This window comes from Mesoplodon bidens, assembly GCF_964165515.1.
Source record: "Mesoplodon bidens genome assembly, chromosome: 2".
Classification (NCBI taxonomy): domain Eukaryota; kingdom Metazoa; phylum Chordata; class Mammalia; order Artiodactyla; family Ziphiidae; genus Mesoplodon; species Mesoplodon bidens.
In genome coordinates this window covers 112,356,072-112,383,636 of record NC_138177.1, presented here as the reverse complement: position 1 = coordinate 112,383,636, position 27,565 = coordinate 112,356,072, and the positions used below count along the sequence as shown (strand labels likewise).

Below are 27,565 nucleotides of genomic sequence, written 5' to 3'. Positions count from 1 at the left end.
CTATATTTAGCACTCTCCTGCATTCCCAATCTCTTTTATCTGCTTTATTTTTTCATAACATTTGCCACTTTCAAATATATAGAATTTACTTATTTAGTTTATATTTACTATTTATTGTCTGCCTCTCCCACACTCACATTAGAATGCAAGCTCCATAAGTGCAGTAAACTTTTTCTGTTTTATTTATTGATGTATCTCAAGTATCTAGAATGGTGCCTAGTACGTAGTAGGCACTCAAAAGATATTTGTTGACTGAATAAATGGTCCACAGCCTTGTCAAAACTAATGCCCCTTTGAACAACAAATATGAGTTAATAAACTCTTTACCTTTTTGAAGGGAAAGTCATAAGGTACCTACACATGTAATTTTTAAAAAATTCAAAGCAATGCCTTCACTGTAATATAAAGGAAAAAGTAAACATATGATTCAACATGGAACTGCTCAGGCACCCCTAAACTAAAAGACACAATGAAGTAGTCAGACGCTTGCATCCAATCTGTAGAGTCACCATGAAATTGGCAGCACAAAATGGACTGTATTGGTGACTCAAATTCCAGGAATGGCATTGCCATTTCACTGTGTGAAAAAGTTTATGTTTATGTATAAAATAGATTCTAGGCTCAGGTAAATATAAACAGGTTTTTCATCCACGTGAATGAGCAGTGGGACAGTCAAGTCACACAGGATGTGGGACAATTCTTTGCTGGGCAGGACTGCCCTGGGCACTGCAAGATGTCTAGTGTCTTTGGCCCTACCAACTACATTCCAGTAGTTCCCCATCCGAAATCACTGGGACAAGCAAAATCACTCTGGTAAAATCCCTGGGTTTTAAAATCCTGTGGTTCTAATATAATGAACCAAGTACATAAAAAGTGCTTTGTAAACTGCAGAGCGCTCTACAAACGTAAGGTGCAATTATTCACTCTCCCTTTGCATGCCCAGGGCTTCAACTGAGTGAGCCACAGAATAGGTGTTCCAAGTAGAGAATGCCACGTGTATGTTCGGGGTGAAGGCAGCGTAAGGCCCTAAACAATATGGGCTTGGCCCGGCAAATCTCTACTTGTCATAACTGCCAAAACCCAGCTAATAACTTCATCAGAGTTGCCACATGCGAGTCAGACGGGAAGAAAAAATGGTATTAGCCTGAAGACCCCCAATTTAAAAGTCTCTCTTGGAATGTTTTCCACCTCCAGCTCCCAGGAGGTTTTAAGTTCTTGCAAATGTCCTCCCTTACCTTCTCAACGCCCCGGCCTCGTCCCTTCCCTTCCGGGCCTCTCGGCTTCCGAGCCGCCTCAGCCCTTGGACCCCTACCCCGCCCGCGGAGACTACAAGTCCCGGCGTGCCCAGCGCGCCCGGCCGGCTGCATTGGGGCTGGGCGCGTGGCGGCCGGCGAGCTCTGTGCGGGGTAAAGCCTCCCGGCGCCGGCCATGCGGGGAGGTAAGTGATCCGCTCGTGCTGCGAGCGCGCTGGGAACTCGCCCGTCTTCCCCCCTCTCCAGGATGGAAGGAAACGAAGAAAGCCACAATAAAAACCGCCCTGCCCTCCCTCGTCTCTACTGTGTGTCCGGTGCTCCTGCAGCTTCTTGCACCCCCGAGCGTGGAATCTGTCACCCTGGAGTGGAACTGGGGGCAGAAGCGTGCCCGGCTCCGCGGAGAGCTGCGGCTCACCGCGGGCTGCGGGGCAGAGCTCGCAGGCTGGGACCGGGAGGTGGCACGGCTCGGCTGGACGCACAGCGAGCGCCACACCCCCCCACTCCCTTTCCAAAGACGAACTCCCCCGGGGAGTCCCCAGTCTCAAGGACGAACGGTTTCTTCTTGAAAGTCTTAGCCAGAAACTTTCCCCTCTATCACCAGTGCCACAAGCGAGTCGTTTGGCTATCGGACGGGACCGGCTGGTCCAAGAGGCTCTCTGGCATCTCCTCTGCTGCCCTCTGTTCTGCCCCCACCGCCCCCTCTCCAGGCCCTCCTTAGTTTTCCTTGAGATGCCCTTGGGGACCCGTTGAGCTCGGCCGTGCCCTCGGGCGGCTTCTCGAGATTACTTCTGCAGCCCTGTGCACCCAGGTCTGCGCTCTGGGACGCGGGCTGGATGCGCCTGTGGGCCCACTCCTGGAGACAAGGCGGGAGGTTCCTGGGGGAGGGCACTGGGTCTCTGGGGGATGAGTGCGGATCAATAAAAGCAGCAGATCGAGGCGCCAGTTTCCCGTCCTTTCTGACCCATCTCCCCTGCTACCTGAGACCATTCCCAAGTGTCCCCGAAAGTTCTGCTCCAGAATCCTAGCAGGAGGATCTCCGAAGTTATTTTAGCACGTCCCATGATATCCTGGATCAGAAGGTCTTGTCGGTTTGCATGTGTATCTCTCACTCTACGCTTACACACTACAGACACACATACACACAAACACTGTGCACACTACACATTCTGCCAACACACAAATACCACACACTACACACACCACAAACACGCACATATTACACAGCGTACACATACACTCATCACACACACTGCCTTTATGCTATGCACCACACACAACCAGACACCACACTACACACAAATACACATAATTTTTATTAGCAGAGAAGAGGGTTAATATCAAACAGTTTGGCGGAGGGAATGAAGAGGAAGTGGTTGAGTACTAGTATATATACTTATACCCACAAATGTCAGTTTATTCCAAAGTTAGAAACTAGCTGATGAGTGAAACCTCCTGTTGTCAGAATTTGTGGCTCATTTTGTATAAAATGGGATTGGTTTTTCACAACACCTCCTGAAACCCATACCCTTGTGTACAGGCAAACTTTTGATCACAGCAGGCAAGACAGGAAGGGATGTCCTTTTCTATATGTAGGAAGAAATTCCTGGAGAAACTTCACAGAATCCTTTCTCCTGTGAGTGTGTCTAAGGAAGAGTCAGCATAACTACATTTTCTTTGCCTCTTTCCTTTCAAGAGTGGCGTGCTGAACCTGATTTTTTTCTGAGCAGTGGCATGACAGTGCTGTCAGGACACCCTGTTCTCTATCCCTTGCCCTCAGGACTCACAGCCCAGTGCCCTTCCATTTGAATTTAGTTGGAAAACAGTTGAGAAATTTCAGATCAAACCCAAAAGCATTATGGAATCTGTTGGTGAAAGAATGCTCTATCTCCAGAAGAGTTCATCATTTTGATCAGTGGTGGTAAAACAAAAAAAAACCCCACCTGTTTGAGCCGTGCTTAAAAAATGGTACTCAAAAATATAAGAACATTTAGAATTCTTTCCTAAATTATTATTATTTGCTCTTTCAAGGGGGCAATGGCAAAGACGGGCAGAGAGAGCCCTTGAAATTTTTCTCAGTGACGATCTTTCAAGAAGTTGAAAATTTCTAATATAATTTCTGCAATAAGGGGAAAAATTGACTTTGAAATTCAGGTTGCAAATTTGGATCATAGTTGCTGATCTTCTAGTTCCCTTAAAAAGTACTAAAGAAGAGGGAGACCAGCAGCTTTCTCCTCAATTCTGCCTGAAGTCGACACCCTATTACAGCAGCAGATGACTTTTTCTAGGATCCTTCTTGAGAACCTGTAATTCTCTGCCCTACCTTGAGAGGTTTTGTTGACATCTTGACCTAAAAGTGTGCAAATATTGATTGGTGTTTATTTCACTGACAACCATTTATGTTTCTAGTGTATGTACAGCACATTTGTGGAATGGGAATGTTTCCCTTGAGCACTAGTTCCCAGCCAAGCAAGCAAGAGAACTGTGAGGCTGACTGGGGTAACTTAATCAAAAGATCATGCCCAGCCCCTACTCCATCTCCCACTTACCAGAACTGGGACCTAGGATGGTGGTGGAAGATACTACGAATTTGGGGGCTGGCACAAGTTCTTCTTTTCATATGTAACTAATATAATACCAGGTGCTCATAGAAAATAAGTGTTGAATCTGTTGAATTATGCTTTTTATGCAACTGGGATAAACAGTTAAAATGAAACCTCCCAGACTAATTGTTTTTGTTTTGTAGAATAAGGTTTGTTTTATTTTGAATTTTTTGCTGACTTCATCTGGTAGGATGAATGCCAAAATTAAAGAATGTGGGCATTCTCAGGAGATCTGGTCATCTACTTTGCATCCTCTCTGAAATATGTTACTTCCTGCATAATGAAATAAAAGGATTTTCATCTGGGCACTGCTTTCCTTATTCTCACAAAGAGATTACTTAAAAGCCAGCCCTGGAAACTTTGTTGGCAAGTCTCAACTAGGAAGAAAGGGTAACAGGACTGCAGCTTCTGGGTGTTCACTGGGTATAGCGCCTAAGCACCAGGCTTTCTCTTATTTTCTCTTTTCTCCTACAGGAAAGAAAAAGAAATAGTTTGACACATGGCATTCACGCTCAGAACAGCAGCAAAGACATATGATGCAGAAACAATGAAGGAGAGGGAGAAAATAAGAGGCTCTTGATATAGCTTGTTTTTCTTTGAACAAGACAGGTGCAGGGAGAATTCTGCAGTTTGGAGACTCATGATTCATTCACTTCCACTAATTGTGCTGAAGGTAGTTAGCAAAAGTGAACAGGCACACTGTAGCTTTAAAAAGTCAGCCATGAACCAGAAGGCAGTTGGTGCAGCTTGTGTGTGATTCCTAACGTCATGTTGGCTGAGAGCCAGCCTGGTTTTATTTCACTGTGTCAAATTGTACCTCCTTATTGAATTCCTTTGCCAGCCTACTTTGTGAAAGAAAACATTGGGGTTTCTTTGGCTGTTCTTGATAAGCCTATAAAAAATGACATGTTTTAGTTGCTTCTAGGTAGGTTTTCTTTTTACTCTTCCACAAAAAAAGAAAATAATAATAAGACAATGTAGTGTGGTGTTGCAGAGTATCATTGTGAGTGTTTTGTTTTGTTTTGTTTCTGAGATGCTTAGAAAATGGTGAATGTGTAACAGTTTCCAACTGAAGTGAAATCATTCTTTTGGCATGGAGCAAGCTGCACTATCTTCTGTCTACTCTGTAACGGTGTGTGGATGTATGTTAATACCTATATGTATCTTAAATGTTGGATTTCTCTATGAATGATCTAAGTGGTTTAGCGACTGGAAGTTTGTGTGTGTGTGTGTGTGTGTGTGTGTTCGTGCGCGCGTGTATGTATCAGCAGTGAAGATAATCCCACACTTAACAGTATTATTTGTTAATCATCTACTTCTCTAACAGGGATAAAATCTTGTGACTATACTAAATGAATGATGCACTTGTCATGTCAGAGTAATCCCTAGGGGAAGGAGTGCCGAAGTATAAAGTGATTTGAGAGGAAATGTATTTAATTTATGGCTTCGGCTGCAGAAGAACAAGCACGTTTCAGAACTAGTTTTTTTTTTTTTTTCCAGCAGTTTTGTTCATAGATTTTTCATCCTGCTAATTGCATATTAATTGTGGAGGGATTTTATTTTTTCAGTCCTCTTCCTACTAAACAAAAAGACAAAGTGATGGATGCTACTATATCTCCTTGAATTTTTGATGATTTTTATATGAATCTAATGAGTTGCCTACCCTCTCTTACACACACACACACACAGACACACACACACACCCCAGCACCACCTTTCTGTGCTAAAGGCTATCTGACATTTTTGTGAGCTTCCAGATTTACCACAGTGTGGCCATCTCACAGACAGGTTTTTGAGGTTTTCATTGAGAATACGTGAGGTAGGGGAATACTTGCTGAGGAAAGCTGTAAGTGCTCTTTTGCATCACAATGAAAAAATAGAGGAGCAGTGGGAGTGGACAGAAAAACAAATACAGTAAGAAAAGAAGAAATCATAGCCTGTGGTGGGAAGGGGAGGAAAAGGGGGATTGTTTTTCTCGACTTTGACTCATTTGTAAGTTGCAACGTCTTAAGTGAGAGCTTGGCACCCGGAGGAAGCTGTGCCAGTTCACACAGCACTTGTTTTGAACGAGGATTCAATTTCATTTGCAAATGCTTATTGTCAAGGCAGGGAGTGCCAGTACAGAGGAAAGCACCCCAATACGTCTCCTCCAGTTCTTTAGGTTTAATCACGTCTCTCCAGTCGCTGAGGGAACTAGAGATGTAAGCAAACATACGTGAACTGGTGTGAGGCTGTAAAAGGGGCCATTATGTTTCCGATTCAGAATATATATTCTTCTCTCACTTTCTAAGAATTAAACACAAGCTTTTCTCCCTTATTGATTAGTTGCTGAAGTAAAGGAACCCTGCAGCCTCCCCATGCTATCTGTTGACATGGAAAACAAGGAAAATGGCTCTGTCGGTGTAAAAAAGTAAGTGAAACTGGCTTGTGAGTTCTGCTTCTACAAACAAGAGGGACTTGGGTTCTATTTTTATACTTCTTGCTTATCGACTACAATACACTGTTTGGGGGTTGTCTTGGTTGATTGGTCTACACTGGCCACCAGCCTCCCCTCTCCCCCCAGCCCCAATTGCCTTTTTCTGTATCCATTTCTAAGACAGAGATGGCTCAGACATCAAACTGTGCATCAAGGTTTAGTGTATCAGCCTTTGGAACAGGGCGGGTTGAAGATTCCAGCCCTGAGTGCTGTATGCTGAAACAAAAACACAGAGCAAACATAGACTCTGCCTCCCAAGTCCACAGGCTACACGGACGGGTGGGGGGGTGGTAGGAGGAAACAGAAAAGAGAGTTTGAGTCTTTTTAAATAGAATCACCCCTCTTAAAACTGAAAGCTATAGAGAGAGAAGGAAAAAAGCGTCCGTAAGAATACTAAGTTTAACGACTTCTCTGTCCTAATTTTATGAACTTGAATGTGAAACATTTCCATGTATACCATAGTCTTCTCTTTTTACATCTGTTCTTACAGTTGAAACTTGTGTTTATATTTATTGTGAGTTATATGCTTGATTCTTTTAAATAAGAAAATTTAGTTGCATTATGTAGCGTATTCTGAAACACGCTACGTATTTCAGACTAACTCATAAAATATCTGTAAGTATATGAAAAAAATGTATATTCTCTTTTAGGAGTTCTGTTTTAGCTATAACCACTTTGCTTACAAGGAAAAAGTATGTTCCGAGACAGTGCTGTCTGTTTCATTTTTCCCATGTCAGTTAGTTTAAAATTGCCTTCAACTTGAGCTTTGGAAGAAACTAATTAAATGTAATCCATAGGAGCTGTGATACCTAGGTGAGGAAATAGTGTGCTATATATGTTTATGAATAGAAGGTGTATTTTACATTAAACTTACATTAAACTTAATAAAATCTGCTTTTAAAACTTCTCCCGTAATTTATATATCAGTGCCATGCTGCCATGCTTATTCCCAGTTTTGAAGTTCGGGGTAGGTAGATGGAGGAGGAATGAAAGAAACAGGTGCTCTTTTAATGTGTTAGTTAGATCAGCTGCTCTGAGCAGTGATGAAAATGTCCTACACTTGTACTGTCCACAATGATAGCCATGACCTGCACGTGGCAATTCAAAACTTGAAATGTGACTAGTGTAACTGATGAACTGAACTTTTAATTTTACTCAGTTTAAATCAACTTTAAAAGTTAACAGCTTCATTGAAATATAACTGACATATAAGAAACTGCATGTGTTTAAAGTATAAAATTTGATAAGTTTTGACATTTGTATACAGCCATGAAACCATTACCAAAATTAGGATAAACATATCTTTCACCCACAAAGGTTCCTCATAAACCTTTGTAATTTCTCCTTCCTGCCCTTCCCTTCCCTCATATCCCCAGGCAACCACTGATAAGCTATCACTGTAGATTAGTTTACTTTTTCTAGATTTTTATATAAGTTTAATTATTCATAATGTACTTTTTTGGGGGGAGGGAATGGGTCTGATTTCTTTCACCCAGAATAATTAATTTGGGATTTATTCATGTTAGAGTGTGTATCAATAGTTTGTTGCTTTTTATTACTGAGTAGTATTTTATTGTATGGATATACAATACTTTGTTCACTGTTTATCTACCCACTTGTTGATGGACATTTGGGTCGTTTCCATTTTTTTAAGGATTACAATTAAAGCCACTTTGGTCACTTGTGTACAGGTCTATGTGTGGACATATGCATTTCTCTTGGATAAATCTCTGGGAATGAAGTGGCTGGGCTGTGTGGTAGGTGTATGTTAAACTTTGTAAGAAATTTAAAAAGCTGAATAGAAGTGGTGAGATTAGACATCCTAATTTTGTTCCTGATGTTAAGAGAAATAATTTACTCTTTTCCTTATCTTTGTTCTTCTGTATAAATGTGTCTTTTCTGTCTGCTTTTAAAATTTTCTCTTTATCGTTTATTTTTGGGCAATTTGATTATGAGACTCCATGTAGTTTTCTTCATCTTTCTTGTGTTTGAAGTTTGTTTTGGATTTGTGGACTTAGTTTTCATCAAGTTTGGAAGTTTTCAACCATTATTTTTCAATTTTTTTTTAGTCCCCCCTCCACTTCTTTGGGGACTCCAGTTATAGGTTTATTTAATCACTTGATATTGCCCCACAATTCACTGATGCCCTGTTAATTTTTTTCCAGTCTTTTTTCTGTGTTTCATTTTGGATAGTTTCTACTGCCTCCCCTTCAAGTTCACTAATCTTTTCTTCTAAAATGTATAATCTCTTGTTAATCCCACCCAATGCATTTTTCATTTCAGACGATGTAGTTTTCATCTCTAGAAGTTCAACTTGGTCTTTTTTTAATATCTTCCATGTCTTCACTTAACATGTTCTTACCTCTAGCTTCTGAACATATGAAATATAGTCATAATAATTGTTTCAATGTCCTTGTCTACTAATTCTATCATTTCTCAGTTAGTTTCAGTTGATTGGCTTTTCTCTTCATTATGGGTCATATTTTTCTGCTTCTTTGCATGCCTGGTAATTTTTTATTATATGTCAGGTATTGGGAATTTTAATTTCTTGGGTGTTGGATATTTTTGTATTCCTATAAATATTCCTGATCTTTGTCCTGGTATGTGCCTAAATTACTTGGAAACAAACAATTTGATTCTTTTAAGCATTGTTGTGCAGGACCAGAGCTGTATTTAATCTAAGGGTATTTTTCCCCTTTTATTGAAGTAAGACCCATCTTTGTACTCTAACCAATGCTCCTGAATGATGAGATTTTCCTCTCTGGCAGATGGAAACAGGCACCATTCCCATCTCTGTGTGATCTCTAAGGATTATTGTCTCTTTTTCGTGGTTCTTTCCCCAGCCTGTTTCCTCATGTGTATGTGACAATCAGCACTCTGCTGAGCACTTGACGGGAAGCCTCTACACCTCTCCAGAATTCTCTCTGTGTAGCTCTCTCCTCTCTAGAACTCTTTCCCCGGCACAGCCTAAAATCTCTCTGCAGGCAGTAAGTGGATACGGCTTACCTTGCTTGTTTCCCATCCCTCAGGGGTCACTGTTCTTTATTGCCTATGTCCAGTGAATGCCTTGAGTGCCATTCTCATACATCTCATCTATTTTTTTAGTTGTTTTAGGCAAAAGGGTAAATCTGGGCCCCGTTACTCCATCTTGATCAGAAATAGAAGTTTCAGTTAATTTATATAGCCAAGTGGCTATCGGCCAACCTGTTGGTCAGGGTAGAGTTAGATTATAATACAAAATTCCTAAACATAGAGTTTTAAGGCCCTTTCTGAGATCTGCCCAAACTGGGGCTCACAGTTGCTTCCATTTTGTTTTCCAGGTGTGGAAAATATAGTTGCTTTACTAGGGAATGTACTTCACAAAGGGTCATTTCCAAAGAAGCCTAGGATAATGGCTCTTATTCACTGGCCACATGCTCCTGATCAGAGCTTTAGTTTTATAAGGCTACTATTTATGGTGTCCCTTTTCTGTGTCTAGCACTTTGTGTGAGCCTTGTTAATCCTCACAACCATATTTTGAGGTATGTGCTATAATTCCCACTTTATGATGGAGAATACCAAATCTCCAGGAGGTAAAAGACCTTTTAAGAGTTCACAGCTAAGGGGTTTCCCTGGTGGCGCAGTGGTTGAGAGCCCGCCTGCCGATGCAGGGGACACGGGTTCGTGCCCCGGTCCGGGAAGATCCCACATGCCGCGGAGCGGCTGGGCCCGTGAGCCATGGCCGTTGAGCCTGCGCGTCCAGAGCCTGTGCTCTGCAACGGGAGAGGCCACAACAGCACAAGGCCCACATACCGCAAAAAAAAAAAAAAAAAAAAAAGAGTTCACAGCTAAGAAGTGCTGGTGCTGGTATTCGGGTTCTGAAGCCTGAGTCCTTTCTTCTGCACTAGGGTGACTAGGTTGTTTAAAGGTGGCTTTCAGTCACTTTCACCAGAGGCATGGCTCTCAATACCAGGAGGCTATAGAAGCCTATTTTTTGTCTCCAAGATTTGTAGATGTTGCAAACATTCAAAAATATGACCATAACAAAGATAGGACTTCCCTTTCCAAAATGGCATATTTCTTCTAAGTACAGAGTATGTTAAAGTCTGTTCTAAGTGCTAGGCCAGTGATTTCTCAAACTTGAGTTTGTGTCACTTGGAAATACAGATTGCTGGGCCACACCTCCAGAGTTTCTGATTCAGCCTGGGAATTTGCATTTTAACATGTTCTCTGGTGATGTTGATGCTGATAATCCAGAGACTTTGGAAAACAATTTGGCATTATTTTCAAGTGTAGAACCATAAAATATTTTATAACTCAGGAATTCCGTTTCTGGATATATACAAGTGCTCAGTAGAAATGATATTTGAGACATGTATGTAATTTAAAATTTTCTAGTGGTCATATTTAAGCAGATGAAATTAATTTTAGTATATTTTATATTTGACTGAAAATACTCAAGATGTTATCATCTTGAATTGTAATCAATATAGCATATTATGAATGAGATAGTTTACATTTTTCATGCTAAATTTTATAAATCCACTATGTATTTTATACTTAGAGTATGTCTCAATTTGGGTGCTAAATTTTTATTAGAAATGCTTGATCTCTATTAGATTTCATAAAATTTGAAATCGAAAAAGCAGAATCACATACCCTAATAATTCCAAACATACCTAAAAGTCCCAATAAATTAATCACGTACCAAAAAATTATTTTCTTTTAATATATGCATGTACATTAACACAACTGGTTCTTCTTTTTTTTAGAAGATTTGATTTGACTTTGAAGCAATAGCATCAGTTTCAAAACTATCTCTGTCCAAGTTAAATAAGTTTACTGATACTTAAGTCATATTTTTAACATTAAATTCAAAAGGGTATTACATAAATTTATAAGCAACTATAAATTTATCAATGTCAGCAAATCATTCTTCAAATTTTTCTTAAAATTGATTTATGTTAGAAAATGTGTAAAATTAATTTCATTGTATTGTACTCTGAAAAGTTTCAATTTTAACACGAAATTTTGTGCCTATTTAGCTAGGTTAGTTAGCATTTCCTTTTTTTTTTTTTGGAGCTTCAAATTAAGCTCATTTACATGTAGTCTGATATCAATGAGAAAATATAAATTACTCTACCATTTTTTTGTCTTTAAGTATTTTTTTGTCTTTAATTATTGAATATTTGGAAAGCATTTTTTTGTTTTAATGAAATCTTGAATTGGACTTAACAATACAATAACTCTTTGTATATTTCTTCCATGACTTAACCAACAAGTACAGGCAAAGAACACAGATATTAAATGTATTGTGTTCTATTTCTTTTAAGAGTTCCATTGTCTGGCATTGATCCATAGCATTTGCAAATATTTACTGAATGATTTAACAATGGTATACATGACACTTTTCAGGAAACTGTTTTAGAAGACTGAACATGAGTATCATAAAGATACAGAATCATCTCAGATTCTGTTTAAAATCACTTCAAAATGTTTTGTTGTACATTTAGTTTTGATTACAGGTGACTGATGTCATCAATTCTTTTTGACTGAGAAGCAAGTTACCAAATTCACTATGTCTTTGATAAAAATGTCTCTTAATATTGTCCATTTTTTACACAACAAACAAATAGCTTTTTTCCTTTTGCTCTGCTCCAACAAATTGCAATTGCTGTTCATCATGAAATTTCCAACATACTTTCAGCCAGGCTCCTTTTTCTTTACTATTCTGGTTCTAGTGCTAGTTTCTACATCTCCTTTTGATTCTGCATCAGTAGTATGCCTCCTTTTCATTATTTTATTTTGTTTTATTTTTATTGGATTATAGTTGCTTTACACTGCTGTGTCAGTTTCTGCTGTACAGCAAATTGAATCAGCCATATGTATACATATATCCCCTCATTTTTGGATTTCCTTGCCATTTAGGTCACCACAAGGCACTTAGTAGAGTTCCCTGTGCTATACAGTAGGTTCTCATTAGTTACCTATTTTATACATAGTGGGGTATATATGTCAGTCCCCATGTGCCAATTCATCCCACCACCCACTTCCCTCTTGGTATCCATACACTCGTTCTCTACAACTGTGTCACTATTTCTGCTTTGCAAATAAGATCATCTAAACCATTTTTCTAGATTCCACATATATGTGTGAATATACTATATTTGCTTTTCTCTTTCTGACCTCACTCTGAATGACAGTCTCTAGGTCCACCCAGGTCTCTGGAAATAACACAATTTCGTTCCTTTTTATGACTGAGTTATATTCCATTCTATATATGTACCACATCTTCTTTAGCTGTTCCTCTGTTGATGGACATTTGGGTTGCTTCCATGTCTTGGCTGTTGTAAATAGTGCTGCAATGAACATTTGGGTGCATATGTCTTTTTGAATTATGGTTTTCTCTGGGTATATGCCCAGTAGTGGGATTGCTGGATCATATAGTAGTTCTATTTTTAGTTTTTAAAGAATATCCATACTGTTCTCTATAGTGGCTTTGTCAATTTACATTCCCACCAACAGTGTAAGACGGTTTGCTTTTCTCCACACCCTCTCCAGCATTTATTGTTTGCAGATTTTTTAATGATGGCCATTCTGACTGGTGTGGGGTGATACCTCATTGTAGTTTTGATTTGCATTTCTCTAATAATTAGTGATTTTGAGCATCTTTTCATGTGTTTGTTGGCCATCTGTATGTCTTCTTTGGAGAAATGTCTATTTAGGTCTTCACCCATTTTTGCATTGTGTTGTTTATTTTTTTGATATTGAGCTGCATGGGTTGTTTGTATATTTTGGAGATTAATCCTTTGTCAGTTGCTTCATTTGCAAATATTTACTCCCAATCTGAGGGTTGTCTTTTCGTCTTATTTATGGTTTCCTTGACTGTGCAAAAGCTTTTAAGTTTCATTAGGACCCATTTGTTATTTTTGTTTTCATTACTCTAGGAGGTGGGTCAAAAACGATCTTGCTGCAATTTATGTCAAAGAGTGTTCTTCCTATGTTTTCCTCTCAGAGTTTCATAGCGTCTGGCCTTACATTTAGGTCTTCAATCCATTTTGAGTTTATTTTTGTGTATGGTGTTAAGGAGTGTTCTAATTCCATTCTTTTACATGTAGCTATCCATTTTTCCCATCACCACTTATTGAAGAGACTGTCTTTTCTCCATTGTATATTCTTGCCTCCTTTGTCATACATTAGGTGACCATAGGTGTGTGGGTTTACCTCCGGTCTTTCCATAATGATCCCTTGATCTATATTTCTGTTTTTGTGCCAGTACCATACTGTCTTGATTACTGTAGCTTTGTAGTATAGTCTGAACTCTGGGAGCCTGATTCCTCCAGCTTCATTTTTCTTTCTCAAGGCTGCGTTGGCCATTCAGAGTCTTTTGTGTTTCCATACAAATTGTAAAATTTTTTGTTCTGGTTCTGTGAAAAATGTCATTGGTAATTTGATAGGGCACAATATTGATTCTTCCAATCCAAGAACATGGTATCTCTCTCCATCTGTTTGTGTCCTTGATTTCTTTCATCAGTGTCTTATAGTTTTCAGCATATAGGTCTTTTGCCTCCTTAAATATGTTTATTCCTAGGTTTTTTATTCCTTTGAATGTGATGGTAAATGGGATTATTTCCTTCATTTCTCTTTCTGATCTTGCATAGTTAGTGTATAGGAATGCAAGAGATTTCTGTGCATTAATTTTGTATCCTGCAACCTTACCCAATTCATTGATTAGTTCTAGTAGTTTTCTGGTGGCATCTTTAGTATTCTCTATTTATAGTATCATGTCATCTGCAAACAGTGACAGTTTTCCTTCTTTTCTGGTCTGGATTCCTTTTATTTCTTTTTCTTCTCTGATTGCCATGGCTAAAACTTCGAAAACTATGTTGAATAATAGTGGTGAGAATGGGCAACCTTGTCTTGGCCCTGATCTTAGAGGAAATGGTTTCAGTTTTTCACCACTGAGAACGATGTTGGCTGTGTGTTTGTCATATATGGCCTTTATTATGTTGAGGTAAGTTCCTTCTATGCCCACTTTCTGGAGAGTTTTTATCATAAATGGGTGTTAAATTTTGTCAAGATTTCTCTACATCTATTCAGATGATCATATTGTTTTTATTCTTCAATTTGTTAATATGGTATATCACATTTTGATTTGCATATATTGAAGAATCCTTGCATCACTGGGATAAATCCCACTAGATCATGGTGTATGATCCTTTTAATGTGTTGTTGGTTTCAGTTTGCTAATATTTTGTTGAGGATTTTGTATCTATGTTCATCCATGATAATTGACCTGTAATTTTCTTTTTCTGTGATGTCTTTGTCTGATTTTGGTATCAGGGTGATGGCGACCTCATAGAATGAGCTTGGGAATGTTCCTCCCTCTGAAATATTTTGGAAGAGTTTGAGAAGGATAGGTGTTAGCTCTTCTCTAAATGTTTGATAAAATTCACCTGTGAAGTCGTCTGGTCCTGAACTTCTGTTTGTTGGAAGATTTTAAATCATAGTTCAATTTTATTACTTGTGATTGGTCTGTTCATATTTTCTATTTCTTCCTGGTTCAGTCTTGGAAGGTTGTACTTTTCTAAGAATTTGTCCGTTTCTTCCAGGTTGCCATTTTATTGGCATACAGTTTCTTGTAGTAGTCTCTCATGATCCTTTGTATTTCTGCAGTATCAGTTGTAATCTGTCCTTTTTCATTTCTAATTTTAATGATTTGAGTCCTCTCCCTCTTTCTCTTGATGAGTCCTGCTAAAGATTTATTGATTTTGTTTATCTTCTCACAGAACCAGAAACAGCTTTTAATTTCATTGATCTTTGCTATTTTTTTCTTCCTTTCTATTTCATTTATTTCTGCTCTGCTCTTTATGATTTCTTTCCTTCTACTAACTTTGGGGTTTTTGTTTTTGTTATTCTTTCTCTAATTGCTTTAGGTGTAAGTTTAGGTTGTGTATTTGGATTTTTCTTGTTTCTTGAAGTAGGATTGTATTGCTATAAACTTGACTCTTAGAACTGCTTTTGCTGCCTTCCATAAGTTTTCGGTTGTTGTGTTTTCATTGTCATTTGTTTGTATGTATTTTTTGATGTCCTCTTTGATTTCTCCAGTGATCTCTTGGTTATTTAGTAGCATAGTGTTTAGCCTCCATGTGTTTGCATTTTTTACAGTATTTTTCCTTTAATTGATTTCTAATCTCATAGCACTTTGGTCAGAAAAGATGCTTGATACAATTTCAATTTTCTTAAATTTACTGAGGCTTAATTTGTGACCCAAGATGTGATCTATCCTGGAGAATATTCCTGGAGAATATTCTGAGAAGAAATTTTGTTCTGCTGCTTTCATATGGAATGTCTTAAAAATATCAATTAAGTCTATCTGGGCTAATGTCTCATTTAAGGCTTGCATTTCCTTATTAATTTTCTGTCTGGATGATCTGTCCATTGTTGTAAGTGGTGTGTTAAAGCACCCCACTATTATTGTGTTACTGTCGATTTCCCCTTTTATGGCTGTTAGCATTTGCCTTACATATTGAGGTGCTCCTATGTTGGGTGCATAAATATTTACAATTGTTATATCTTCTTCTTGGATTGATCCCTTGATCATTATGTAGTGTCCTTCTTTGTCTCTTGTAAAAGTCTTTATTTTAAATTCTATTTTGTCTGATATGAGTATTGCTACCCCAGCTTTCTTTTGATTTCCATTTTCATGGAATATCTTTTTCCATCCCCTCACTTTTAATCTGTATGCGTCCCTAGGTTTGAAGTGGGTCTCTTGTAGACAGCATATATATGGGTCTTTTCATATCCATTCAGCCAGTCTGTGTCTTTTGGTTGGAGCATTTAATCCATTTACATTTAAGGTAATTATCGATATGTATGTTCCTATTACCATTTCCTTAATTGTTTGGGGTTTGTTTTTGTAGGTCTTTTTCTTCTCTTGTGTTTCCCACCTAGAGAAGTTCCTTTAGCATTTGTTTTAAAGCTGGCTTGGTGGTTTTGAATTCTCTTAACTTTTGCTTGTGTGTAAAACTTTTGATTTCTCCATCAGATCTGAATGAGATCCTTGCTGGGTAATCTTGGTTGTAGGTTTTTCGCTTTCATCACTTTAAATATATCCTGACACTCCCTTCTGGCCTGCAGAGGTTCTGTTGAAACATCAGCTGATAACCTTACAGGGATTCCCTTTTATGTTATTTGTTGCTTTTCCCTGATGCTTTTAAAATTTTTTCTTTGTATATAGTTTTTGTTAGTTTGATTAATATGTGTCTGGGCAGGTTTCTCCTTGGGTTTATCCTGTATGGGACTCTCTGCGCTTCCTGGACTTTGGTGACTATTTCCTTTCCCATGTTAGAGAAGTTTTCAACTATAATCTCTTCAAATATTTTCTCAGACCCTTTCTCTTTCTCTTCTTTTTCTGGGACCCCTATAATTCGAATGTTGGTGTGTTTAATGTTGTCCCAGTGGTCTCTGAGACTTTCCTCAATTCTTTTCATTCTTTTTTCTTTATGTTGCTCCCTGGCAGTTATTTCCACCATTTTGTCTTCCAGCTCACTTAACCATTCTTCTGCCTCAGTTATTCTGGTATTGATTCCTTCTAGTGCATTTTTCATTTCAGTTATTGCGTTGTTCATCACTGGTTGCTTGTTCTTTAGTTCTTCTAGGTCCTTGTTAAACATTTCTTGTATCTTCTCAGTTTGTGCCTCCATTCTATTTCTGAGATCTTGGATCATCTTTACTATCAATACTCTGAATTCTTTTTCAGGTAGATTGCCTATTTCCTCTTCATTTATTTGGTCTTGTGGGGTTTTACCTTGCTCCTTCATCTTCAACATATTGCTCTGTTGTCTCGTTTTGTCGAATTTACTGTGTTTGTGGTCTCCTTTCCTCAGGCTGCAGTGTCATAGTTCCCATTGTTTCTGTTGTCTTCCCCCTGGTGAGTGAGTTTGGTCCAGGAGCTTGTGTAGGCTTCCTGGTGGGAGGGACTGGTGCCTGTGCTCTGGTGGGTGGAGCTGAGGCTTTTCCCTCTTATGGGCAGGGCCACATCAGGTGGTGTGTTTTGAGGTGTCTGTGAGCATAGTATGACTTTAGGCATCCTGTCTGCTGAAGGGTGAGGTGTCTTCCTTTCTTTTGTTTGGCGTGAGGTTTCCAGCACTGGAGCCTGCAGGCAGTTGAGTGGAGTCAGGTCTTGGTGTGGAGATGGATACCTCCAGGAGAGCGCACACTGATTAATATTCCCTGGGCTCGGGAATTCTCTAGCAGTCCAGCATCCTGGATTCGGTGCTCCAACCCTGGAAGCCCAGGTCCAACCCCTGGCCAGGGAACCAAGAGCCTGCAAACTACGTAGCATAACCAGAGGGGGAAAAAAAGGAAAATAAAACAAACAGACAAAAAAAAACACAAGACAAGTAGCAAAAACAAAACCAAACAGCAACAACAACCCACACACACACAAAAAGAAGAAAACAAACAAACCAAGCCCAAGACAAATTGTAAAAAGAAAACCATACAACCAGAAAGAAACAAAGAAGCAGACAGAAAAAACAAAAATAGAACATAGAAAACAAAAAACAAGAGAACAGACAAACAAAAGAACTCAAAAATGAGAACAATCAATAAGGACTACACTAATGAAAACAAAAAAAATGAAAAACAAAACAAAAACTGAAAGCAAACTAATACTTTTTAAAAAGGCAAAGAAAACATAAAACCAGCACGTAAAAATGATTGAAAAAAATCAAAAACAGGAAAAAAAACACACAAAAGTAAAAATAGAAAAATAAAAATATTGAAAATAAAAATAGTGAAAACAATAACATCAACAATTGAACAAAATGAAGCAAACAAAAAAGGAATAATAGTAATAAGAATATTTTCCTGGCGCCTCCTTTGTCAGCGTCCTTGCTCCCACAGTGAGCCACAGCCACCCCCTGCCTCCCCAGGAAGCCCTCCAGTACCTCTAGGTAGGTCTCTGGACCTGCTGTGGGCCAAGTGGGGCACTCAGACTCTCACCTGACCAAACTACCACATGTACCTGCCCCCAGAGTCCACTGCTGCTAAAGCTAGACTGGTCTCAGTTGTGGGAACACTCATTGTCTATTCATATATTCCCATACGCAGGATTTACCAAGCTGATCACAGAGGTTTAATCCATGGCCTGTGTAGTCACACTGCCCCTGGAGCTCAGCTTTTGTTTTGGCCCCACCTCTCCGTGTGCACCACCCTCAGGCGTCTGTTCCCCACCCAGGCAAGAGGGAACAAAAGCAGTGGCTGATTGGGGCACACTTACTCAGGCCAGGGAGGAGTGTGGCAGCCACAACTGGGGTATGTACCAAGTGCCTGTCGCTGCAGAGACCAGCAGGTAGTTGCAACAGACTGGGGCACGCTCGCTCTGGTGGAGTCCTTCCCAGTGCGCATGGAGGCAGGGGCTGGCATGTGAGGCTGGTGGTGGCCCCACCCATTGCATTCCACTCAACGATGGCACCTCATTTCTAGGCAGACCACACTTCCTCTAAGGGCATTCCCAGCCGCAGAGCCCCTTACTCCCATCCCCACTGTTGTATCTGCACAGCCAACAGCAGTCCTTTCCCTGGATCTGCTCTCTTAACCCCACGCTTTAGCACTCAGCCCCCACCAGCACTGGTGGATTCCTGTCTCAGGCAGGAGTGCCCAGGGATGTTTCCCAAGGAGGCTTTGGAGTGGGTGGCACTCAGGATCCTGGAGCCTATGCGGGTCAAGGAGACCTTGGCTTGAGGGTCGGGCAAGCCTGCTCAGATGGGTGCCCCACCCATTTCCCACAAATGCTCCAGGGTTGTAGGTCCCTTTTTTGATTCCTCTTTTCTGTTTTTCCTTCTGTCGTCCTACCCAGTTGTGAGGAGATTTTTCTTGTCCTTTCAGGTGTCCAAAGTCTTCCACCAATGTTCAGCAGGTGCTCGGTGAGAATCGTTCCATTTGCAGATGTGCACTTGATGTACTTGTGAGGAGAGACAAATTCTGCATCCTCCTATTCTGCCATCTTGACTCCTCCTATGCCTCCTTTTTAAATTTTAAAATTTATACATACTTATTTTTAACTAAAAAATATTTAATTATATTTCAATTGAAATAGTAAGACTATTAATTACCAGTACAGCACATGAAAAGATTTTCATAACTTGCGCTGTCTACATCAAACACATTACAATATTATATGGGTGCATAGAAAAGATCATTTGACCTGAGTCAATGTGTGGACACCAACTAGATTGCCATGTGTTTATGTGTAAAACTAGAGAGGAGACTTGTATCTGATAGAACTTCAATTCAACAGTAGTATCCTTTGTGATTCAGTGGTTAAAGTGAAATGTTGTCACACCAAAACAATGAAGTTGTGTTTATCAGAAACATAATTTATACCAGTTCAAAATTTAAAGTTAAGTTTAAACTAATTAAAGAAAATTAAAAACCCAGTTTCTTAGTCAAATTTTTAATGCTCAACAGCCACATGTGATTAGAGGCTACCATATTGCCTTGGTATATAGCCAAGACAAGCTCTTGCACATATGCACAGGGAGAAAGGTTAAATGAATATAAGGTTGAGGATGATTACCTCAGGTGGGGGACACAGGCATGGGCTAGATATAGTTATTTAGATATAATTAATTAGATATAATTATCAAGATTATAGTTTTTATTTTGCCTGATGGATTCATAGTGTTTATTAAATTTAAAAATAACTAAATATCTAAGAGGGAACCATCTTAATAGTTTGGAATGTGTCCTTCTAGACAGTTTCTGTACAAATACTCTCTGTATCCATATGTATATGTATATAAAGTACACATAAACCTTGACTGAACAAATGGGATCATAGTGTTCTCTTTTTGTGGATTTCAGATACACAGATTTTTGGATTAATCAAAACCTTGGTACATGACACTCTTACCATTGATCTATGTGTAGCCATGTTAGATCCATGTTAGAATTTTCAATAAATTCTAAAAAAAAATTCTAGGTGTTTCACATGTACGTTCATACCTGTACAACTTACAAGTATACAATGTGAATTTTTTTCCCATTCACTTAATCTTACTCCCTTTTTCATCAGTTGGTCTTTTTTCCCTTCTTCCCTTTTCTCCTAGGATGGAGGAGGAACCAATGTTCCCACACAATAGATGCTAATAGTAAGTTAGCAGCTTCTCAACAACAAGTGGTTTATCTCCCCACCACCACCATGCCCCTCACCCCTCAGTGGAAAAGCTCTACTGCAAGAGAAAGTTCACAGCAACAAAGTTTAGCAACTTTCAAAAGAAGCTCTTTCTTATTAAAACCACGCCTTTTCTTGTACGTGTATCTCACCATCTTCCTCTGCCTTTGTGTTCAGTTTGTTATTTTATTATGAAGCAAAAACTCTTTTAATTTTGGAAATAACATTTCTTTTAAAATCAGTCAAGTGATACTTTTCTTAGTAATGAATGTTGGAAAGTTTTAAATTCACTTTAATATTAAAATACTAACTTTAAATATTGAGATACAGTTGACATATAGCATATTAGTTTCAGATGTACAACATAATGGTTCATTATTTCTGTATACTGTGAAACGTTCACCTTGATAAGTGTAGTTAACATCCATCACCATATAGAGTTACAAATTTTTTTTCATGTGATGAGAATTTTTAAGATCTACTACCTTTAACAACTTTCAAATATACAATGTAGTATTATTAATTATAGTCACCATGCTGTATGTCACATACCCATGACTTTTATTTTATAACTGGAAGTTTGTACCTTTTCACCACTTTCACCCATTTTGTGTACCCACAACCCCTACCTCTGGCAACCCCCAATCTGTTCTCTGTATTTATGATTTGGGGTTTAAAATGTTTTTTTAATTTTTTTGTTTTTAGATTCCACATATAAGTGAGATTATATATTTTTGTCTTTCTCTGACTTATTTCCCCTGCATAATGCCCTCAAGGTCCATTCATGTTGTCAAAAATGGTAAGGCTTCCTTCCTTTTTATGGCTGAATACTATTCCATTGTGTATATATACCACATTTTTTTAATCCATTTATCCACTGATGGTCACTCAGGTTGCTTTCATGTCTTGGCTGTTGTAAATAATGCTGTAATGGATGTGGGGGGGGTCCATATATCTTTTTGATTTAGTGGTTTCTTCCTTCAGATAGATACCCAGAAGTGGAATTGCTGGACTGTATGGTAGTTCTACTTTTAATTTTTTTCAGGAACCTTCCTACTGTTTTCCATACTGATTGCACTAATTTACACTCCTACCAACAGTGAACAAGTGTTTCCTTTTCTCCACATCCTTGACAACACTTGTTATTTCTTGTTTGTTTTGATAATAGCCATTCTAAAAGGCATGAGGTGATATATCCTTGTGGTTTTGGTTTATATTTCCCTGATGATTAATGGTGTAGAGCATCTTTTCATATACCTGTTGGCCATCTGCATATCTTCAGAAAAAATGTCTATTCAAATCCTCTGCCCATTTTTTAATTAGATTGTTTATTTGTTTATTTTTTGCTGTTGAGTTATATCTATTCTTTATATATTTTGGATTTGCAAATATTTTCTCCTATTCAGTATCTTGCCTTTCTATTTTGATGATTTCTTTTGCTGTGCTGAAGATTTTTAGTCTGATGTAGTCACACTTGTTTATTTTTGCTTTTGTTGCCTTTGCTCTTGGAGTCAGGTCCAAAAAACAATCATTGGCAAGCTGATGTCAAAGAGCTTACCACTTATGTTTTCTTTTACAAGTTTTACGGTTTCAGGTCTTACGGTCGTACATTCAAATCTTTGATCCACTTTGAGTTAATTTTTGTGCATGGTGTAAGATAGTGGTTCAGTTTCATTCTCTTGCACATGGCTCTCTTGTTTTTCCAGCACCATTTATTGAAGAGACTGTCCTTTCCCCATTGTATATTCTTGGCTCATTTGTCATAAATTAATTGGCCATATATGCATTAACACTAACTTTTGGAATAGCCCCCTCTGAAGGCTGTTAACTATTAAATATTAGGATAATTATTAATTTAAAGAAGTTGTCATTTTTGCCCATGTGAATTAGAGGATTAGGAGGTGAATGATAGAAGTAAAATGTTAGGGTAGAGTTAGAAATTATTATTTGTATTGCTAGAATTTCAAAACTCTGACTTCATCGTAGAATTATCAAAGAGAATTCTTATATAACAAAAACAACAATGGCTACTATTACTACCTCATAAAAAAGAATCCAACAGTGTTTACACATACAGCAACCCACACATCAGCCAGGGATCTAACTCTAAGGGAAGTGGTCACATCTAGGGTTAAATAAATAACTTCACAGGATATTTATTTATTTGCCTGGAAGTCTTGCCAGGCTCTTTAGGGAAGGAGGAAGAGGAAACTGTTAGAAGTAATTGTGTGTCTGATCACTAGCTTCAGCTTTTGTACATTTACTCATATTCCTGTCCTTTTGTGTTGTCAAGTAGATGATCAGCAGTCCTTAGATGTATGTTCTTTGAAAGCAACGAGGAGATTGTAACCAGCTTGCTAGGTAGTTCCTGAGTGTTCTGTTTCATACACCTTTCCCAAACCCCATAACCACACTGCCCAATTCTACCTGAACACAGTGAGTGATGGTTCCTGGGATGCTGTTCTTTCCAGGGAACAGCAATCTGGAACAGGGAGTGATCATGATGTAAGATACCACTATAGTAAAAGCATGGAAAAATAGAATTCCCAAGACAGTATAAGTGGCTAAATACCAAATACTTCTTAACAGATAGTTTGTTAGGAAGAAAAGAAGGGAGGGAGGGAGGAAGGGAGGGAGGGAGGGAGGAAGGGAGGAGGGAAGGAAAAAAGAAAGTCAGGAGGAAGAAAAGAGAGAGAGGGAGAGAAAAGGAGAAGAAAGGAGGGGAGTAAACTGAGGCACTAAATCAAACCTGAAAAATGACCTTTCTAATCAGGATCTGATGTCATAACCCTTCTGCAGATATGTTTGGTGGAATAAGTCAGAGTGCCATATGTATGGATTCTTGAATACAGAGAATATATGGTAGTGAATAGTGATACTTTTAATTGGTGCATTTTAATTTTTCTTAGTGAAGCCAAAATTAATTCCTTAGTATTTTATGGCTGTCTGCTCATTCTGATATGTGGTGTATTAATCTACTCGACTGCCCTAGCAAAATGCCATAGACTGGGTGGCTTAAACATCATAGACATATTTCTCACAGTTCTGGAGGCTGGGAAGCCCAAGATCAAGATGCTGGCTGATTCATTACCTGGAGAGAGCTCTCTTCCTGGCTTGTAGATGGTTGCCTTCTCACTATGTCTTCACATGGACTTGCCTCACTGCATGCATGTCGATCTTATAAGGCTACCAATCCTACTGGATTAGGACCCCACCCTTATGACCTCATTTAACCTTAATTGCCCTATGTCCTAAAAGCCCTAGTCCCAAATAGAATCACACTGAGGGTTAGGACTTCAACATATGAATTTTGGGGGTGGAGGGGACACAATTCAGTCTTATCATATGGTCTTATGCTAAAAGTTTGGTTATGTTTGGTTATTCCCTTAAATTAAATGACGACTTGGGTTAAGAATTGAGTCTGTTCACTTTTTTGACTTATACAATTTTGTCCATTGTAAATAACTGCCTTAAGGAAGTGTACATTTCAAAAGAGTAAAATGAGTAAAACTATAGAGTCAGCTAAGCATATCATCATATTTTAAGTGTGAAAACAACAGGAGTTCCAATCGATGCCAGCAGAATTCACAAACGTGCATTACGTATCTTCTATACCTTAGAAGTTCTGAAGGGTTGCTGTTTTCTGCATAGATTCTAGTGTGCTACTGATATCCCTACTGAAGGAAACCTGAGTTTGTCTCAGCATTAAAGCCACACTAAGTTCTTTGGAATAATGACCATTGTGCCATGGCTCAGAGCAGGGAAGGAAAGTTCTTCCGGCAATCTGTATGCAGTTGTCTTTAGTATTAATGATCAGGATATGAAATGTGCATATGTTTTTGTTTAGTATGAATGTGGGCATGAGTTGCATCTGATAGTAAATGAAAAACAGAAATTCATGAGTCCTCTTGAGAGGAGTGTCCTTATTTACACTAGTTCAGAGGTCTTTATACTAGAAAGCTGAGAGCAGGTGAGGAAAGAGGCAGATTCGTTTTCAGAAAGATGGGGTGGGGTGTTCAGAAGACATTCGCAGCAGAGATATGCCAAGGACAGAGTGCCATGTGATTTCAGAGGAAAGCGATGAGCCTGAGGCAAGATGCCTGTTACAGAGGAAAGAAATGATGCAGGAAGATGGCTCATCTGTTCTTGGGACTTGATCATGGTGTTGCTGCTGTTTCAGGGCTCCACACACCTAGCACAGCCTGACTCATACTGCCCTCCTTCCTCCATCTAGCTAGTCCTCCTGTTCTTTACTTGCTTTTTTTTTTCCATTTTATTTTTTTAACATCTTTATTGGAGTATAATTGCTTTACAATGCTGTGTTAGTTTCTGCTTTATAACAAAGTGAATCAGTTATACATATACATATATTCCCATATCTCTTCCCTCTTGCATCTCCCTCCCTCCCTCCCACCCTCCCTATCCCACCCCTCTAGGTGGTCACAAAGCACCGAACTGATCTCCCTGTGCTATGCGGCTGCTTCCCACTAGCTATCTATTTTACATTTGGTAGTGTATATATGTCCATGCCACTCTCTCACTTTGTCACAGCTTATCCTTCCCCCTCCCCATATCCTCAAGTCCATTCTCTAGTAGGTCTGTCTCTTTATTCCCGTCTTACCCCTAGGTTTTTCATGCCCTTTTTTTCCTTAGATTCCATATATATGTGTTAGCACATGGTATTTGTTTTTCTCTTTCTGACTTACTTCATTCTGTATGACAGACTCTAGGTCCATACACCTCACTACAAATAATGAAGGCAGGGAACATATATGACCATCTTCATCACGCAGTTGACTTGAGATTTTCCTTTTCACTAGATTAGTTCCCAAGGCTTATCAAGTACCTGGCTCATTGTGGGCAGGTTAAAATTAATTAGTTATTGAAATGGAAGATTGATTGGGGTTATTAGGAAGGAGATATTTAACCAGAATCTTTTAAAAATGAGTAGGGTTCTAATCCTTGGCAGTTGAACAGACAGGGCTTTGAGTAACATAACCAAAGCTGTGGATATGGGAAAGTCCAGGATGTTGACTGGTTGGATTTCAGTACAAACTTGGAATTGGAAAGAAGCCTGGAAAGTTATGTTTGAATTAAATCCCTGAATGCCAAGCTAAAGAATTTGAAATATACAGAAGAGTTATTTGCTTTTTCAATACTTTCGTTGCTTGGGTATGCTGCAGCTAAATGCAGTCAACTCTTATTTAGCTGGATATTAAAAAATGGAAAATGTCCTGTCAAGAAACTTTGAATCATCCTTTCTCTTTCTCCGGCTGTCTTTCAGCCAGATCCCTGCTTGTTAGGATGATGGGAGAGGGAGAAAAAAATGGAGATAAAACTAAAACTCATTTGGTTGCTTCATTCTTAGCTATGTCATAGGCCGAGAGATCATTGTTAATTTATTACAATCAGAATTACATTGTTTTTAGCCAAAGGCTGATTTAAGATATGGGCAAAGAGCAGGTTAATTTAATTTTGAAAATAAGTTATAAAGATCAAGGCAGTACAAAGTTAGAGTGCATTTCTGAGTAGAAACACAAGTAACATTGAGAATTAGCTTTATAAGAGTAGCATGATAAATAAATATATCACCATAATTAACTAGTAGGAGGTAACTTTTGCTCTGAACTTTAAAGCAGAAATGCAATTAATAAGTATAATGGGGTTTTGAAATCACATATGGGCTGTATTTATCCAGAGTTTCCTTTTGGTCTGATCAACCCTCAGAATCTATAATATTATAAATACCATAAAATATACACACGCTAAATTCTGAGAAAGGGTTTCAACTATTTTTCATCTGCCTCCACTAATATATAAAGGGGAAATGGAGACTTTTGCCACCAGCACTTAAAATTATCATGTGCCAACATGAAAACGTTAATCATAAGGTCTCGATCTGCATGTATCTGCCAAATTTATTATTTATTACATTTCTGTCCTCATGATTGTGTCTCTTTAGCTCTCTTTAAAAGTGAGGTGATTGTTTAATTAAGGGATAATCAGTTCCTAGTGTGAATTATTCACACATTATATAATTTTTATCCATACATGATGTACCCAACCATATGCACAGGGACTGAAAGGTGACTATGTTAAATGGAAACATTGATTTGATTAAGTGATGGGATTGGAGACAAATTCTGCTCTTCATTTCTTGCTAGTTTTTTGTAATAAGGTAACATACATATATATTTTTAAAGCCTCCATGCTTGAAAAAATATTCATGAATTTATCATCTTTATACATTATATTCTAGGAAATATTTTGCTATGACAATAATGAATAATAAGTATCAAATGATAATGGAACGTTTGTATCTGCCATCTCATTTCATCAGTGCAAAATTAGCAGCCACAGTGGGAACTACCATCTGGGAGGTGTTTTAAACAGCACCATTTAAATTCCTCCTGGAATTTGACATGTATGAATTATAAGAAAAGATTTGGAGAGAATGGTCCCTTTAAAAGGGAACAAAGCATCTCAGTTTGGCCACAAATAACAGTCCTTGAGGAGACATACTGGCTTTCCCAGTGGGGAAAGGTGACCCTTAAATCCATCCTCTGAAATGTCCTCATAGTTTTATCTGGCTTTGGCACTCTGGCCTCCCCAACACCCACCATCATGTGGCCTTGGATAATCTCCAGGTTTCTTGTTTAAGCTGTTGCTGAAACCACTGGACGGGTCCAGCAAAACCATCCACCATTCTTTAACATAACCTAGAAGTGACAATGTGTGCCTGCATATTTCTGCTTCTGCAAGCCATCCCCTCTCAGGGAGGAACTTAGTGTGTGTTTGAAACAATTTATACCTTTCAGAATTGCATTAAAAATCTTCAAGGGTCCTGGTCAGGGAGAATTATCTGGGCCCCCTCCAGTGCGTGCATCCCCAGTAGCACCAGTTCACCCCCCCAATTCTAATACTTAGAGTATGCTGTTTCCCCTCACCAGAGTGCCAGCTTCTTGAAGGATATGCATTCCTATCCTGGTAACCCTGCCTCTAACACAGTACTGAGAAGACAGTAGGCTTTTAGTAAATATCTGTTGTATCAATGAGTATGGAGTGAAAAAAAGCA

The 27,565-nt window shown here is 38.7% G+C and overlaps 1 protein-coding gene across 3 annotated transcripts in view; it reads left to right on the top strand.

Annotated features, from left to right (window-relative positions):
• Window positions 1-1,367: 1,367 nt before the first annotated feature.
• Window positions 1,368-27,565, top strand: part of SAMD13 (sterile alpha motif domain containing 13) — a 46,229-nt gene continuing 20,031 nt past the window's right edge. Inside the window, exons 1-3 of one of the 3 annotated variants that reach the window (XM_081224943.1) lie at window positions 1,406-1,438; window positions 4,887-4,985; window positions 6,179-6,263. In XM_081224943.1, the coding sequence (XP_081081069.1) occupies window positions 6,211-6,263 (53 nt within the window). In that variant the 5' untranslated portion in view covers window positions 1,406-1,438; window positions 4,887-4,985; window positions 6,179-6,210. Of the gene's footprint in view, window positions 1,439-4,695; window positions 4,986-6,178; window positions 6,264-27,565 lie in introns of those variants that run through there. The other 2 variants (XM_081224941.1, XM_081224942.1) reach the window with 2 other exon arrangements.